The following is an 18,557-nucleotide window of genomic DNA, read 5'->3' on the forward strand; positions in this document are numbered from 1 at the left end:
GAAAAGAATTCTTTTACACTTGGGAGTACTATATGAAAATGAATTAAATATAAAAATATTTGTGCATTGATGGGACAGCAAAATATATCCCCGGATTGCAACTAGTCACAACATTTGCCAGAAACAGGCAGGTTAGATTTATAGACAAAGATTGCATTATATGGAGTAAATCACGCCAACAATGGAATTACTGTGAAATTGCCTCTAGACATCACCATGATGTTTGCAAACGACACACAACCTATTGTTACAATATTTTGTATCACATCCTCATTCCTTTCAAAATAGATTTCATAACATATTGTATTCATATTTGCACACTTTGTGCAAGCACAATTTCTTCCTCCGTATATCTCCACCATCAGATTGTTAGATGTGTTAAACTTCCTTATCCATTCATATTCCTAATCCTATGCATATCTAATAAAGAGGCAAAGTAATTATATTTATCTTGTTCTGTTTTCCCCTTTTAGATCACAAAGAAGCAGTGTTGTTGGAGTGGAGCTCTTCGACTGGGATTTACATCCAAGGATCCCTCTAGGATTAATCCAGAAACTCTGCCCAAGTATGCATGCCCAGATCTGGTTTCTCAAAGTGGATTTTGGGCAAAGGCCCTTCCAGAAGAGTTTGCAAACGAAGGAAATATCATAGCGTTCTGGGTGGATAAAAAGGGACGTGTATTTTATCGCGTGAATGATTCTGCTGCCATGTTGTTCTTCAGCGGGGTAAGGACAACTGAACCATTGTGGGCTTTGATTGATGTCTATGGACTCACTCGTGGAGTGCAACTCTTAGGTAAGTACATATCTGTAAACAATACAGCATTATTATGAGTTGCTACAGTACATCCTTGTATTCTTGAGAAGAAATACTTTAATTCTTGCCTTATCTGAATTAGTAACGACTCTCTAGTAGCTGAACAACAGAATCAAGCCGTTTCTAGTGATGTAAGTTTCTGAAACAATATAGCCACCCATGTATTTTTATCTCTTGATTTTTTCCCCTAACTCCGTATCCTGTTATGCTTATCTTATAGCCACTGTTTCTTGTTCTAGTTCCAAAGGTCAAGAAGATCACAAGCAATACAGCAGATTGTCAGTACACCTTAAAATTGTTTGTTCTGGGCATGAACTGTTAATGAGCTAAGGACTCAGCTGGCATGATAAGCTTTATATAGAGTTATTTCAGGCCTTTTCCATTTTATTGTCATTTGACATTATGGCACATAAAAACAAAGAAGACTTCTTTAATCCATGCCAAGCCACTTCATACGGTAGATATGGAGAATGTCCCTGATTGGACTATTACCTCAAAAGTTGGAAATGAAACACTTTTAACTTAACTGACTAGAAAATCTGTAAAATGATCTTTTTTAAAAAAAAAATCCAGCTGGAAAATAGGTAGCTCAATAATGGAAAATCTCTCCCCCCCCCACTAGTATGTACACACATGTGTGTGAAACAATTTGTGTCAGATTTCAAAATAGGATATTCTGCAAGGCATTCAGAAGCTTCATCAGGCCATTTGGAGGAAAGGAAGAAAAATGAGATAAGACTGTTTCTGCCTTTGTGCAGTGGCTAATCAAACTAAAATGAGTTGCCTAAGATAATGTAAAACACAGCACGCAAACTGAACCACAGAACCTGAGCCAGCATAAGCCAAAAAACATTATTGTCATCTTGAAATAGGAAAATACAGGCAGGCATTCTATTTACGATGAGTTGAAGGTGAATAGAAAGCAACATCATTTATTCCTGCCCTCCAGAAATGGTTGGTGGCCCAAACTCATGAGAGGCAAATATGGCCAATGTCACCCTAATCCCTAGGGCAGGTTCTGTCACTGAGGAGAATGCAGGCTAATGTCTATTCTGCATGTCAGTCTCTTTAAAGTTATTGGTAGACAACGTCCGCATTATTTTTATTGAACCTGTTATTTTCTACATGCAAAACTCGGGCTCTTTTATTGATACCTAAAAATGTATCCTCATATAATATACAATCTCCAAATACATTTCTGTAGTATTTAAATCATACTTTGCTTGAACAGACATAATTGGGGTGGGTTACTGCTGGCGTTGCTGCCGGTTTGCTTCGCACATGTGCAGAACATGAAAAAATGACTAAAAAACAAGCTGGCAGCGGGGACCGGGGAACCGGTTTGAGGGCGTGGACAGCCTGCCATCCCTACTGGTTCGGCGACCCAATCCCAATTTCCACTGCCGGTTTGCCCGAACTGGTGCGAATGGTTAGCAACCCACCTCTGGACATAATGAGACATACCAGACAATAACAGACAATATTAAACCATATTTGTTGTTAAAAATGATGCTTGGTACCCTTTTTACATGTTTACATTTTGTTTATAATGACTTCCAAGATCAAGCAAACATTTCCAGGATTTAAACCAGAAATTACTATGAAAATAAATATCATTAATAAAATAATTTTTGCTATGACAGACCATTGGCGCATATTTTAAAATATGGAATGTACTTTGTTCGTTCCCCATGCATTGCATATCTCTTTTACAACTGGAATAGGGAAATTAATTTCAGGCTACACCCACAAAGAGAATTAATTGGTTATTGCTTTATATAAATCTTAGATTTTAAGTGCAATTACTGATGTTAAAACTACTAGTTTACCAATTTTGAATCTGTTTATTCAGTTTTGGACTCAGAAAAAAAAGTATTCTTCTGCTTTATTGCATAGTAAAGAAATGACAAAGGGTGTTTCGTTAGTGAAAGTCAGGTGGATGCTCACTTGTGCATTTAAGGAAATAAATAAATTCATATATATTAGGGAATTATATAATTTATTGTCTTTAATGTGTTAAACAGGCTATTTTCCATGCTTATAAATAAAGAAAGAGCAGTGAATGATTTAGATTAAATATTGAATTTGTAAAACAGATGACTCCTTGGGGACATAAAAAGGTGGTAGACTGAAAAAGCAAAGAGTAAAAGCAGAGGATTTACTGTAATACCATTGCCTGAGATCCCAAAGAGTGAGGGGAATCACAACTAATTTGCATTCATTTCCATAAAACATTTATTGTTCCAGTAGAGGACATAGTGACCCTGAATGGTCAAAGGCTCGTTCAGGAATGAAAGGAAATAAACTCAAGAATTGATTCCTATAGTATGTATGTATGTATGTATGTATGTATGTATGTATGTGTGTGTGTATGTATGTATGTATGTATATGTCTTATGTCTTATGTCCAATGGCTTAACAGTTATACAGAGAATTTCTCTAGGACAATCTGTCCCTAACTGGGTCGTTAAAGGTCTTCTAATGAAGTGCCCATTGACAATATAATTGAGTCTATCTACCTTGCTTTTGGTTTTCTTTGTCTCATCTTTCCTTCCCCTTTTTTCAGCATCAGAGCCTTCTTCAGAGAACTAGGTCTTTGCATAATGTGTCCAAAACAAGATAATATGAGCCTGCTAATTAGTGCCTCAAGTGAGAACTCTGGTTTGATTTGAGTTTTTTGATAGAATTAATTTCTTGGCTGTCTCATGATATTTTCTCAACACCAAATTTCAAAAATGCCAATACTCTTTTCTTCAAAGTCTAACTTTTTCACTTCCACAGAGTATTAGAAGGAATACCATTGCTTGCCTCAGTCTAATATTTGTAGATTTAGGACACTGCATGCCACGTGACTGTCTTTTCCAAGGCTTTCATTGGAAGTTCACTGGTGCTACTCTTTCTTCCCTACATTATTCCTTTTCTTCTGATGATTGAGCCTAAAAAGCAGAAGGTATCTATTTCTTCTGAAACTGCTTTAGTATCTTCATTATCACTTCTAAGACTGGTTGTTGTGTTTGTTATCTATTAGATTATTCCTCTTTCTATTTCATGTTAATCTATTTTTTTTCTTACTCCTTGATTTTCATTATTAGAGATTGCAGATCAGTTGCATTTTTGGCTATCAGCATAGTACATGTTTTTGATATTACTTCTTTTAAATTTTAAAACGATTGTCAGGCCTGTAGTTATATTCTTTTTAGGATCTTTGGCCTGCCACACTTTCTTATAATTTTCTATGCTGTTTCTATAGTGTAGTAGTTGGGAGGGGGGAATAGAAAGGAGTAGGATTGTAGAATGGATTGTTGACATTCTTTTATAGAAGCCAAGGTCATCTTTTGTCTCCGCACCTCGACACCTGACCGGAACCAGAGGGGTGTAGATGCCAGCGTGGAAAATGATGATTGGAACATGTGATGGATTTGTGGGTGTGGGGATAGATCATGAACTTTCAACTGGGTGGATTTCCAGGATGTACATCAGAGTTGGAATTTTCCATAGCCGTGCTAACATGCCTGTAGAATAAATTGGACCTTTAAGGATGTTTTGCCTTGGACAATGATTTATTTCTGCATGGTATTTAGAACCCTAACAACGATGTTGAGACTCTAGAAAGAGTGGAGAAAGAGCAACAAAGATGATTAGGGGACTGGAGAATAAAACATATGAAGAACAGTTGCAAGAACTGGATATGTCTAGTTTAATGAAAAGAAGGACTAGGGGAGACATGATAACTGTGTTCCAATATGTCAGGGGTTACCACAAAGAAAAGGGAGTCAAGCTATTCTCCAAAGCACCTGAGGGTAGGACATGAAGCAATGGGTGGAAATTAATCAAGGAGAGAAAAAACTTCGAATTAAGCAAAATTTCTTGACGGTTAGAACAATTAATCAATGGAACAATTTGCCTCCAGAAATTGTGAATGCTCTAACACTGGAAGTCTTTAAGAAGATGTTGGATAACCATTTGTCTGAAGTGGTGTAGGGTTTCCTGCCTAAGCAGGGGGTTGGACTAGAAGACCTCCAAGGTCCCTTCCAACTCTGTTATTCTGTTCTATTCTACCTTCTCATAATATATACTCAGCATATATGTTGAATAGATAAAGGGAGACTGTACAGTCTTGTTTCACTCCTTTGCCAGCTGGAACTAGTCTGTCTCACTATGTTATGTCTGTACTGTGGCATCCAGACCTGTACATAGGTTTTGCATCAGAACAATGAAATGTTCTCAGATTATCCTTTTTCTAAGCACATTCAGACTTGATATGACTGACACAATCAAAGATCTTTCTCTAATCATTGAAGTACATATGGGCTTGTTTTGGTATTCTTTAGCTTTTTCAGTTACTGTACCCAGTGGGCATTAACTCATGTTCCTGAGTCTTTTCTTAAGCGAGCTTGAACATCTGGCATAATAGGCTTATCACTGTTCTGGCATCTTGTGCTACTGAAGAATGTCTTTCCATAACTCCTAGGAGACTAACTTTTTTTTTTATTTACTTCACAGTTTCATTTCAGAATATTGTAGAATTTTCTACTTCCTTTTATCATCTGACATTGGGGACTGTCAGTCTGAGATCTGAAGATGACTCTGTCTACCAGGGAATTTCTCTTATAATTTTTGCTCTGTCAATATTTAATGTAGTTTACGCCTTCTGTTTTTAAATTAATGTCACAGAGACAACAGCCCATCCCAGTAGGAAAGAACATCATCTTTCTTATCACTCTGAGAAAAGCAGTTCTGAGTGTACATCTTAAAATATTTCTAAAATATTACCCCACCACATCTTTGAAAGAAATTTCATTCTAAGGAAACTTTTCTTTCTATAACTTTACATCTTTCCCAGTTTTATGTCGAGTGATAGTTTATCTTAAAACAACTTTACATTTCTTTTCTTCTCCTTGTCTCAGCTTTGAGATGGAACACTACCATCTGAAATTGTTAAGGTGATCAGATAGTAAATATCAGAGATAAAATTAATGTGGGTGAGTTGAATCTCCATTAATAATTTGCTATTTATAGAGTCAAACAGTGTGCCCAAATTTCCTGGCAAATGCTACATCATACAAGAAAATGAGCAGTAGTTTCAAGATGACCGATTACATGGGGAAAGCATTAAATTTTTCTAATGTCATATGTCTTGTCTATAGTTGTCTGATGTGTCAATCCATTTCACATATGTGGCAGGCAAAGGCTGAGTACCCAAAGTAGATGCCCACTGCGGTACTGCCACATAGGATTTTGCTTCCCGACTTTCTATATACGTTATTTTCTGCCTTACCTTGGCTTTGGTATGATCATGAGTTAAGGCTAATGTGGCTTCCAGTGAGAAGTCACAGTAATTTAAAATCATGTAAGGTGGCCCCTTACCATTTGCTGATAAATTTCTCAGAGGAAATCAGAGAGACCATAAAAAAATTAGACCATAAGGACTCCAATCTTAAGATGTTTTTATAGGGCTCTATCTGTGTACAGATGCTGTATTTGGGCTTTAGCAATAAATCATTTAATTGCAGCTAGAAATAATACTTCCCAAGATCTGTAGAAGTTTTGAATAGCCAAAGTTGATCCCCCTGAATTGTGTATTCTAAAGCTTTCTGAGGTATTTTATTACCCAGGTACTTAACTTGTATAGCCTGTTGCATCTCATGACCATTTAGCGTACATTTATAGTCTATGAACTTTATGGCTATGCAATGTTATTTTCATAACTGATCTCAAAACTTTCTCAGAGCAGAACTCTGAGAACGACGTAGCCTTTCCCTACTCCTCCCTCCACCATATGTCAAGATATGTTCTGCTGTAATCTAATTAAACAACTTCCTTTTTGAAGAATGACATACATTTTATGGATAATATTAAGTAAATTAATACTTAATCCCAGAACCCTATAACAATCCATCCACTCATTCAGTCATTGAAGTTTCTGGAAACCAAATAAACAGAGACTTTCTTTCCAAACAAGCAGCATCCAATTTATTTGCAGTGTCTTTCTCTCACCTTGTAACCGTACCAGATTCCCCCCCCCCCAAATTATACAGTAATTGCTGATAATCAGTTGTATCTGTTTCTCACCCTGACACTAAAATACAATGCTTATAAGTTTGATATCTATAACATTTATATCCATTGTTGACATCCACAATCACCTCCTTGCAATATGCTGAGTGGAATGGCAGCCCTGGAGGAAAGGATTTTGGTGAAACCACATGGAGATCTTTTTCATTCATTTTTCCTATTGTTTTTATTGAACTGTGATTAACAAACAGTTTCAAGTCCAAGATGCATATGGAGAATTTTTTTTAGATAAAATAAAAAAGAACTACTCCAATATAAATAAAGAGACAGGTATTGAACATGTACAGATTTACCATATGTAAAGTTTACCACATTACTGCTATTGAGGTAAAATCAATCCAAATTTGATAAAATTGTGGTTCTTGTCTCAAATGTTTCATTATTTTAACATTATCTGTGATTTTTTTTCTAATATGGCAATTGATGAGATTTTATTAATCTACATCTTAAATGTTATGTTATCTAAAGTTTTTCAGTGTCACACAATTATTATTTTGGCTGCTAAACTTAAATAGATAAATACATTCTTAATTTTTAAGCTTGAGGAATGGACCCATAAATAGCAATAACACTTAGACTTATATACTGCTTTACAGTGCTTTACAGCCCTCTCTAAGTGGTTTTACAGAGTCAGCATATTGTCCTCAACAATTTGGGTCCTTATTTTACCCACCTTGGAAGGATGGAAGGATGCGTTTGAGCCTAGTGGGATTTGAACTGCCAAATTGCAGGCAGCCAGCAGGCAGCAGAAGTAGCCTGCAGTGCTGTGCTCTTAACTTGCCACCAATAAATAAGCCTAACTCTGGGAACATTCAATTTTTAGTGATGTTATATTCCCTCAAATTTTTATGCCAAAAGTGTACAGATAACCAACACAAATGAAAAAATAACCCCTAAAAAAACCTTCTCTAACATTTGGAAGAATAGTTAAGATACATATGTGCCATTCTAATGAAAATCAATTGCCAGTGATGCATAATCCTCCTTCACAGTTGCTGCATTGTAGCTGAGGTAAATCTATATTTCCATAATTTCTGCCAATTTATCTCCTGAATGGGATTACCAATATCCCAAATTTACTTTAAACCCAATTGTGGATCTCCTATTTCTAATTGAAGTAATAACCTATACTTTTTTGTGATTATTCCTTTTGGTTGTTCTTAAATAGTACAGTATTAAATTCTCAAGATTTATGTCCCAAGGGTGATTTTTCAAAAGGCAACTGGACTTTCTTGGTTTTTTTTTCTTGAAAACATTTCATCATCCAAAAAGCTTCTTCTGAAGTTCACCTCAGGAACTGAAGAAGCTTCTTGGAGGAGAAGCAAAACATTTTCAAAAAAAGTTGCCTTTTGAAAAAGCACCTTTGCGAAAACCATGACCTAGATCAGTGGGTCTCAACCTTCCTAATGCTGCGACCCTTTAATACAGTTCCTCATATTGTGGTGACCCCCAACCATAAAATTATTTTATGTTTTCCATATTTTTTTGAAAATATGCATTTTCTGATGGTCTTAGGGGACCCCTGTGAAAGGGGCATTCGACTCCCCAAAGGGGTCCTGACCCACAGATTGAGAACCACTGACCTAGATCAGTGGTGGGCAACCTTTTTTTTCAACTGAGCCAAATCTCGCCAAAACCACGATTGAAATTTATTTTGAGAGCCACATTTTTAAAACCGAAAATACATAGGATGGTACACTGTTTTTAGTTTCAATAACTCTGGCATTTGAAGCACGCAAGTCTTAAAGCTGTCAAGTTACAAGATCCTTGCATCCCTAACCCTTTAGGAAAAAAAACCCCAGGGGTGTTCAAACCTGACAGCTTTAAGACTTGTGGACTTCAACTCCCAGAATTCCTCCTCCAGTCATGTTGGCTCAGGAACTCTGGCATTGAAGCATGCAAGTCTTAAAGCTGTCAAGTTACAAGACCCTTGCACCCCTAACCCTTTAGAAAAAAACCCCCAGGGGTCTTCAAACCTGACAGCTTTAAGACTTGTGGACTTCAACTCCCAGAATTCCTCCTCCAGTCTGTTGGCTCAGGAACTCTGGCATTGAAGCATGCAAGTCTTAAAGCTGTCAAGTTGCAAGACCCTCGCACCCCCAACCCTTTAGAAAAAAAACCCAGGGTCTTCAAATCTGACAGCTTTAAGACTCGTGGACTTCAACTCCCAGAATTCCTCCTCCAGTCATGTTGGCTCAGAAACTCTGGCATTTGAAGCATGCAAGTCTTAAAGCTGTCAAGTTGCAAGACCCTTGCACCCCTAACCCTTTAGAAAAAAAAACCCAGGGGTCTTCAAACCTGACAGCTTTAAGACTTGTGGACTTCAACTCCCAGAATTCCTCCTCCAGTCATGTTGGCTCAGGAACTCTGGCATTGAAGCATGCAAGTCTTAAAGCTGTCAAGTTACAAGACCCTTGCACCCCTAACCCTTTAGAAAAAAACCCCAGGGATCTTCAAACCTGACAGCTTTAAGACTTGTGGACTTCAACTCCCAGAATTCCTCCTCCAGTCATGTTGGCTCAGGAACTCTGGCATTGAAGCATGCAAGTCTTAAAGCTGTCAAGTTGCAAGACCCTTGCACCCCCAACCCTTTAGAAAAAAAAACCCAGGGTCTTCAAACCTGACAGCTTGAAGACTTGTGGACTTCAACTCCCAGAATTCTGAGAATTGAAGTCCACCAAGGGCATCAATCATATTAGCCCAGGGATCTGCAAAATTGGCTCTTAAGACTGGTGGACTTCAACTCCCAGAATTCTGAGAATTGAAGTCCACCAGTCTTAAAACAGCCAACTTTGCAGACCTCTGTGTTAGCCCAAAGCCTGGCGCTGGGCGGGCCTTGCTCCCCCATTGGTGGAGCCCCAAGAAGCGAGGAGGGAGAAAAAGAGACGGAGGCCAAGGAGCTTCCCCCCGCCCCCTCCCAGCAAAAATCTAACCGGGGAGCCGGGCGGGCAGTAGCAAATTAGCCGATCACGCCGCGTGGGCAGTAGCAAATTAACCGATCATGCGGCGTGATCGGCTAATTTGCTACTGCCCGCCCGGCTCCCCGGTTAGATTTTTGCTGGGAAGGGGCGGGGGGAAGCTCCTTAGCCTCCGTTTCTTTTTCTGCCTCCACGCTTCTCGTCCCCGCCCGACTTCAGATTCCTCCCTAATCATTGTGGGTCAAAAACAAAAAAGGGAAAGGGGCGCTTGTTTTGAAGTGCCCGAGAGGAGGGAGGGGAGCGGGCGCCCGGCACACAGAAGAGCCGCATTAAAATGTGTAAAGAGCCGCATGTGGCTCGTGAGCCGCGGCTTGCCGACCACTGACCTAGATGATTTAGAATCTCCATATACGATATAAGACCATGTTGCTAAAGCTCTTTCTGTTACACAAAAAGATATGTTACCCAAAGACCCATATCATTTATCATCTATTCATTGGTCTATCTGATTGTTATTGAGAGTTTCCTTATTATTATAAAAAATAGTCTATGAAGATTGCACTATCTCAAAATTTTCATTTTTAGTTAAACCATAATAATTATCCTAATCTACATATGTTATTTAAGGAGTTTAAGGAGAAGTATCTTTTTTCCTAAGCTTCCAAATTTGAAACATCAATTTAGTTAAAACATTTTCAAGCTTCTTTATTCTAGAAAAAGATTTTAGATAAAAAAAATGATTTACAAAATTATTTGGTTATAATAGTTTCAATCTGAATCTGTTGTTTATGGAATCATATATCCTAACTGTTGCTTCATAAATATTAAATTGGGCATGCCTAAGGTGCTCTGTTTCTGAAGCCTATATAAAACCTTTTATTTATTAATTTTCTCTCTCTCTCTCCCTCCTCCCTCCCTCCCTCTTCCCCCACCCTCTCTCTCTGTTGCATCAAAACAGAAGCTTTCTATTTTTTCTCCCAAATGCTTAAATCTTGGTCTGAAATTTCCATTGGGAAGCATTAGAATAGAAAGTTGAGCCATGAAAGGATTTTCATTTTTACCACTGCAGTTCTCCCTAAAATGTTAACATGTTCTGAAGTACAGTTTTGCATTTCCCTACTTAACTTTTTCCATGTTGGTATATAATTATTAGGTAATAATTTGTTAACATTCTCAGCAAATATGCTGCCTAAATATTTTTAAAAGTTATATACTGCTTAAATCTCTAACGCTGTAGAAATTTGCTTTTGAGTTTTTGGCGCTGTATGAAAATTAAAAACAGCAATGGACAAATAGTGAATAGAACCAAAGATATAAGTAAAGAGTTCAAACCCTTTTTCAGCAATTATATTCTCAAAGAATCCATCACTAGTAAAAATTAATCAATATTTAAATAAATATTCCTAGAATTAGCTTCAGAAGATATATAATTTATGGAATCATCTTTTTCTATTTCAGAAATTTCAGAGATAGTTAATTCAATTCAAAGTGGGAAGTCTCTGATGAACTGTTAGGGGAGGTTTTTTTAAAAAAATTAAATAGTCTGTATTTCTATTTTTGGGCAATACTTTGCACAAAGGAAACCCCTTACCAGAGTCTTACTAGAAACCATGTAAGATAATTTTGAACCTTAAAAAATTCACAAGAATTGATATCTAACAGGCCCACCTTACTTTTCAATGTGGATTATTAACTAAATAATTAGCTAAACCGCTAAATAATTGGCTATATATACTATTTAGATTTGAAATAAAACCAGATTCATCCATATGAATAATTCTACTTCATTATTTTTAGCGGTTTAACCAATTATTTAGTTAATAATCCATATTGAAAAGTAAGGTGGGTCTGTTAGATATCAATTCTTGTGAATTTTTTAAGGTCGTTAAATTTATACAAATGAGATATTTTTAAATTCATGAATCTGTGTCTGTATGTTCCAAGTGACCACTCAGCCACTTAAATGACAGATATGGTGGACATTCTGCTACATGAAGCAGAGAAGTATTCCAGAAATTGTTGTATGTGTAGAAAATAATCTAATAGCTTTAATGTAGATATAAAAACTAGAAAGTAGCCAACATGAAATGATCATAGATTGGTATGGACACTAGATTATATGCATTATTCTATTATCTTTAGAGTGACAAAAAGTATAACCATTACAAATTTTTAAACGCTGTATGTTCTTGAATTATCTCAAAGGACTCTTCTCAAAATGCTTAGATTACTGTTACCTTGTTCTTAGTACTGGTCATGCATAATATTGTATAGATAAAAGATTGCTATCTCTTGTCTCGATCTCCTGTCCTTTATTGTGGCTGTTGTGACACTTAATTTACAATTTGGGGAATTATTTAGGGTCTCATATTTTGATTTGCTTTTGTTTGTGATGTCTGACTATTTCAGGATCACAAGACACATGGTCTTTTTGTAGTGCTCTGTTCTGTTTTGCTATTTTTAATTAGCAGAAAATTATCAGGGTAAGGTAAGGGAAAGTTCTCTTCCTAAACTGCTCATCTTTCCTATGCTGAATACATTTATTCTCCTGTGATCGTGGAGACAGTAGCCAGACTGGGTTTACTCCGTCCAGTAACCAATTGGACTGAGTCTACACTTATGATGCCATCGGGCCCTTGTGGCTCCTCCCCAGTTCAGACTCAGTCCAACCAGGACTAGCAGTGAGAATTGATCTCTCCTCCAAATTTTAGCTTTACAGGATTAATTGGTGATTTTTTACAAAAAATTTTTCCTTTAAATTGGCTTTTTAAATCATTTTTTTTCTTCTGACCAAATTGGAGGGAAATTCAAAACTGCTTCTAAGCTGCCTCTCTTCAGCCATCTGACAGCCTGCGGCCACGAGTTTGTTCAGGAAGTCTGCCTTGCAGTCAGATTGGCCAGCTCACGAGCTACGGCTCCATAGCTGTTTCTCCTGGACTCTGGGTACTCAAAGAGACGTGCGACCAGCCCTTTCGTGCGCAGCGGTTCCAGGCAAGGTCGGTGGACATTCTGTGGAGCGCCCTGCTACTTTGAGTGTCGGCGGCCATTTTGCGGGTCGGAAAAGCCCACGAAGAAAGCGGCGGTCATTTTGAGGCTTGGAAAAGCCTCGGAAGAAAAAAAGTCAGCCATTTTGAACACTTTGAAAAAGGTGCGAACTCTGCAGCAGCCGTTACAAGTGCCCAGCGACTCAGGATCATTCCAGGTGGACCGGATCAGGAGCGCCTGGCCATCAAACGGGTGAGACCGTTGCCTATCTTTATTGTGGCTTGATTTATATCGGGGGAGATGGCTGACCAAGCTGTGTCTGCAGATAAAGGATTAGAGGAGGCAGGGCCATCAGGGGTGAAGAGCAGTAGAAAGAGGCAAGCCAAAGAGGCTCCTTCCTCAGAGGTAAATCCCAAGGTCTCTAAAACCACTACCAGGGCAGAAGAGCGAAGGCAGAAAGCCCTTGAGAAAGAATTTCAGAGGGCCCCAAAACAACAACAAGTTCTAACTGCCCAGCCCTCCTCCCAAGGGTCTCCAAGTTGTCTCCCCAGATCCACTTGTCTTGCCTCCCATGAGCCCTTGCCCTTCACTGGCAGATTCAGATGGGGAATTGTCTTCTTCTGAGTTCTCTTCTTCTGTAGAACCTGACAACAGAGGCAATTTCTTTAATGTCCCTCTCAATAGGAAACACACCTTTGAGCAGGCCTCCCTCCCTATTGCGCATGGTTCAGGGATTCCCCAAGCCATGTACACCTCTCCTGCAGATATGGCAACCATCACAGGTCATGGCTGCTGGCCTACAACAGCGCCCCAAATCTGCTCCATCAGATAGCCACAAGCATAAATCTTCTGCAGCTGCTCAACAACCTGATCCCTCTGCTTCTACTTCTCAGGCCTCGGTTGGTGGTGAACAAGATAACCTGCAGGATTCAGATCTGTCTGATGACAAGGTGGTCACCCCGGATACCCCAGCCTTTGCCGGATTATTTAAAACAGAGCATTTTAAGTCCCTACTGTTTAAGGCCATTAAAGCTGCTAACTTACCATCTTCTGCTTCAGGTTCTACTTCACAGGAAAAACCAGCAGAACCGGCTACCACTGAGGGTCCCAGTATCCCATTCACCGAACCTACTGTGGAAAAGGAGATGATCCCTTTTCCCAAGATCTTCCTGAATGTGATCCAGAAGCAGTGGGAGTCCCCCCGGCATGGGTCCATAGCCAACCAACCTCGACAAATGTCTCTATAACATTGCACCGGAACTCACCAAATTCTTCAAGTCTGCCCCAGTGGACGCACCAGTTGCAGCACTTTCATCCCCTACTGTGGTCTCCAGAGCCCCTGAAGAGGTCCTCAAGCCTGAGGAGAAAAGGTCAGACCAAACCTTAGTCAAAAACTATCAGGCAGGGGCCTCGGCCGTTAGGGCCTCCACTGCCACTTCCTTTTTCTCTAGAGCAGTCCTAGTCTGGATTGAACAGCTTCAGGAGCGCATTTCTCCTACTGACACTAGATCACATAGGGACCTCAACAAGATTAGGGCAGCTGTTGAATATGCGGCTGATTCTTCTCTCAATGCTTCCAGGTTCGCTTCCAAAGCCATGGCCTCTTTGGTCACGGCCAGGCGTCTGCTTTGGCTCAAGCCATGGCAGGCGGATGTCCATACCAAGTGGCACCTGGCAGCCTCCCCCTTCAGTGGCACCTAATTATTTGGTACCCTTTTGGATCTGTACCTCACGGAATCTAAAAACAAGTGCAAGGTCCTTTCATCCATCTATAAAAAACAGGACAGTTGTCCCGCTCCTTACTACAGGAGGTCACCATTTTGGCCAGCAGACGGGGGAACGTCATTCTCCCATCCGCAACCTCAGTCCTACACTCCCAGACAGGGAATTCACCAGGACAGATCTAACAGAAATGCACAGCGTTTCCCCCCCAAGACGTCTTACCGTGGAGGAAGCAATCGCCAATTTTCATGACGAAAATGACTATCTGGACTCTCTTCCAATCGGAGACCGCCTGGCGTTCTTTGCCCACTGCTGGGAAGAGACCTCAACAGACAATTGGGTACTCAAAACTGTCAAATTTGGCCTCATGCTGGAATTCCTCTCCATACTCCAGGAACACTTTGTGCCATGCCTGGTCTCTCGGTGTCCTCGCAAGGCATTTCAGCACCTGTTGGAGATCCGGGCCATCCAACCAGTTCCTCCCCATCAGGAAGGGCAGGGGTTTTATCCCTGCCTGTTTGTGGTACCAAAGAATTCGGGGGATGGAGAGCAATTTTGGATCTAAAATCATTGAACAGCCATATTGTCTACCGGTGGTGCAAAATGCATTCTCTGCACACCATCCTGCAGGGAGTCAGGAAAGGCGACTTCCTCACGTCAGTAGACTTGACCGAAGCGTACCTTCATATTCCCATTTTCATAGACCACTGAAAATATCTCTGTTTCTCTTATGGGGGGAGGCACTTCCAGTACCAACCTCTTCTGTTCGGACTGTCCTCGGACCCCAGTGTATTCAAAAAGGTGCTGGCTGCCCTAGCCGCCCACATCAGGTCATCTCCAGTTCAGATTCTCTGTTACCTGGATGACATCCTCTTGTCCAGGTCTCTGACTCAAGGAGAAAGGGATCTCTCTCTCACCATTCACACCCTGCGGAATCACAGGTTCGGGGTGAATCTCAAGAAGAGTCATCTCGTTCCCAGCACTAGCATTCTTCACCTCGGGGTCTTAATAGACACCGTGGTGGGGAGGGTGTTGCTTTCCAACTACCGCATTCTCAGTCTGAAGGAAATTGTCAGGAAGGTGCTGCGCCTACACAAGGCATCCCTTCTTCTTCTCTCCCAAGTCTTAGGCAAGATGGTGTCTTGCTTCGGGGTTGTCCCATGGGCCAGGTTCCACAGCAGGACCCTTCAATGGTTCATGTTTTGGCATCAAAAGGCTGACAGGAGCTGCTCCCCTCTCTGGGTTCCCCTTCCCAGTCAGGTCTTACAGCCCCTCAAATGGTGGCAGTCCCTGGCAATTTTGCAAGGGACCTTGTTCAGGGATTCAGACCATCTCACACTTACGACGGATGCAAGTCTGATGGGGTGGGGGGCACGCATGCAGGACTTAGTGGCTCAGAGTCAGTGGTCCTTTGAAGAGAGCCAAAACAGCATACATTGGCTAGAGGTACGGGCAGTACACTTCGCCCTCAAACAATTCCAACATAGAGTTCAGGACCGCCACATATTAGTCCTAACAGACAATACCACGACCAAGGCACACATAAACAGGCGGGAGGGGGAACACGTTCCTGGCCTGATGCAGGAGTCCAACCTGTTGTGCCGGTGGGTGGAATCTCACCTGTCATCTCTCAGGGCAGAGCACATCTCAGGGGCCTCCAATGTCCAGGCAGACTGGCTGAGGCCGGCCAGGATAGATCAGGCGGAGTGGAACGTCCATCCGAACCTCTTCCATCAACTGATACTACGATTTGGTCTCCCAGTCCTAGACCTGTTTCCAACGGCAGATAACAACCAGGTACCCAGGTATTACTCGCAGTTCATGGATCCCATGGCAGAAGGAGTAGACGCCGTCAGGTGCCATTGGCCCAAAGGTCTCCTGTACGCATTTCTGCCCCTTCCCCTCATTCAGAGAGTAATTTGGAAAATGTTGGAGCAGGAGGCAGAACTATTGTTGCTGGCGCTGAATTGGCCACATCGGCCTTGGTATGCCGACCTAGTGATTCTGTCAATCTCCATTCCATGGCACATTCCACGGTTTCTCCTGTCTCTACACCAAGGGTCAGTTTGTCATCCCGACCCCCAGTGGCTACAATTAACCACATGGCGATTGAGCGGCAAGCCTTATCAGCCGATAACATCTCCCTCAACGTCATTGCTACCATTCAGGCATCACGCAGAAGCTCTACTAACCGCATTTACAATGCCACTTGGTGGGCATTCACACTGTGGTGTACCAACAAGACTATTGACCCACTTGAAGCATCCATTCCACAGATATTGGACTTCTTACAGAGGGGGCTTGATCAGGGTCTTACCCCTAATACGTTACGGTGACAGGTGGCTGTTTTGCCTTCTGTCCTAGACGGTCTTGCCTCCGACCATCTACCTTCTCATTCCTTGATCCAGAGATTTCTCCGTGGAGCATCCAACCCTGCCATCCATAGGTATCTGACTTGGGACTTGCCTCGTGTCCTAGAGGCTCTGACTTCCTCGACCTTTGAACCTATAAGATCCACTTCTTTGAAACTATTGTCCTTTAAGATATTGTTTTTGGTGGCTATAACATCTGCCAGATGTATTTCTGATTTGGCTGCCCTTTCAGTCAGGCATGACTTATGTGTGTTCCATCCAGACCGAGTCATTTTAAGACTGGACCCAACATTCATACCGAAGGTGAATAGCTGCTTCCACAGAGGTCAAGAGTTAACCTTGCCTGATTTCTGCCCGTCTCCTCATTATGAGAGGGAGCGTCAGTGGCACTCTCTTGACGTACGACATGCCCTCAAGATCTACATTGACCGCATCACTTCATTCCGCCACTTGGAAGCTCTCTTCGTATCCTTTCGCCAGGCCTCCTTGGGTAACAAGGCTTCATCGTCGAGTCTGGGGCGGTGGATCAGAGCCTGTATTAAACTGCCTTATGAACTTCAGTCCTTGCAGATTCCTCTAAACATTACATCTCATTCTACACGTAGTGCTGCAACAACTGCTGCTTGGTCCACGCAAGCCACATTGGAATAAGTCTGCCGGGCAGCCACATGGACATCTCCCACAGTCTTCATACGTCATTACAAGTTAGACAAGCATGTGTCGGCTGACGCAGCTTTTGGGCACAGGGTGCTGCAACAAGTGCTTGTGCTTTAACGGACTTTCTTTAGTATCCCAACTCTAGTGGACAGCGCAGTCTTTGGTACGTCCCAGTCTGGCTGCTGTCTCCACGATCACAGGAGAATGAGCATTGGTTCTTACTTGATATGCTCATTCTCTGTTGAAGTGGAGACAGCAGCAAGCCCCACCCTGGGGTGCGCCACGCAATTTTCTTGTGCAGAGGAGAGAGAGAGAGAAACAGAGGATATGGACTTGACACATGTACGTTTTTGCTCACAATTCTCACTTGAGTCTATAGTTTTGCTTCGTCTGAACTGGAGAGGAGCCACAAGGGCCCGATGACATCATAAGTGTAGACTCAGTCCAATTGGTTACTGGACGGAGTAAACCCAGTCTGGCTGCTGTCTCCACTTCAACAGAGAATGAGCCTATTAGGTAAGAACCAACAGCCATTTTAGATCTTCTTTCTGTAGAAGTACTGATTGGAAAGAAGCCAATCCAGATAGTTTCTCATACTGTGTTTCTTCTGTCTCTACATTCTATTTTTTATTTATGTGACCGCTTACTTGGTAGACATTTTTTATATGACTGGTCATGGTAGTCTGGATATGATTAAATCTTCAGAGATATTTCAGAGAAATATCTTGGGTATGTTCTTAAGAGTCTAAAGATTTTACTATTATATGCAACCCCACAATGAAATAAAGACAATCTTCATTACTATTGCTTCCCTAATAACATCTTGTTGCCATGGAACTGTATTTATGAAGAATATTCTGAAGTGAAGGAAATAAAATGAAATTTAAAAGGAATCACACATAGAGTTTCTCTGAGATTCATTAAATTCAAAACCCTTTTCCAAAGTGTAATATTTTAAGAGAATCTGTCAGGCTTAATTTAAGAGTTTCCTTCATTTTACATTTACATGGTA

General features: G+C 40.9%; 1 protein-coding gene across 2 annotated transcripts in view; it reads left to right on the forward strand.

Annotated features, from left to right (window-relative positions):
- NEURL1 (neuralized E3 ubiquitin protein ligase 1) overlaps positions 1-18,557 on the forward strand; it is a 139,452-nt gene that overhangs the window by 81,823 nt on the left and 39,072 nt on the right. For both annotated transcript variants that reach the window (XM_081955652.1, XM_081955653.1), the window contains exon 3: positions 474-795. In XM_081955652.1, the coding sequence (XP_081811778.1) occupies positions 474-795 (322 nt within the window). The remainder of the gene's footprint in view (positions 1-473; positions 796-18,557) is intronic.

This window comes from Natrix helvetica (assembly GCF_964273705.1).
Source record: "Natrix helvetica genome assembly, chromosome: 5".
Taxonomy (NCBI): Eukaryota; Metazoa; Chordata; class Lepidosauria; order Squamata; family Natricidae; genus Natrix; species Natrix helvetica.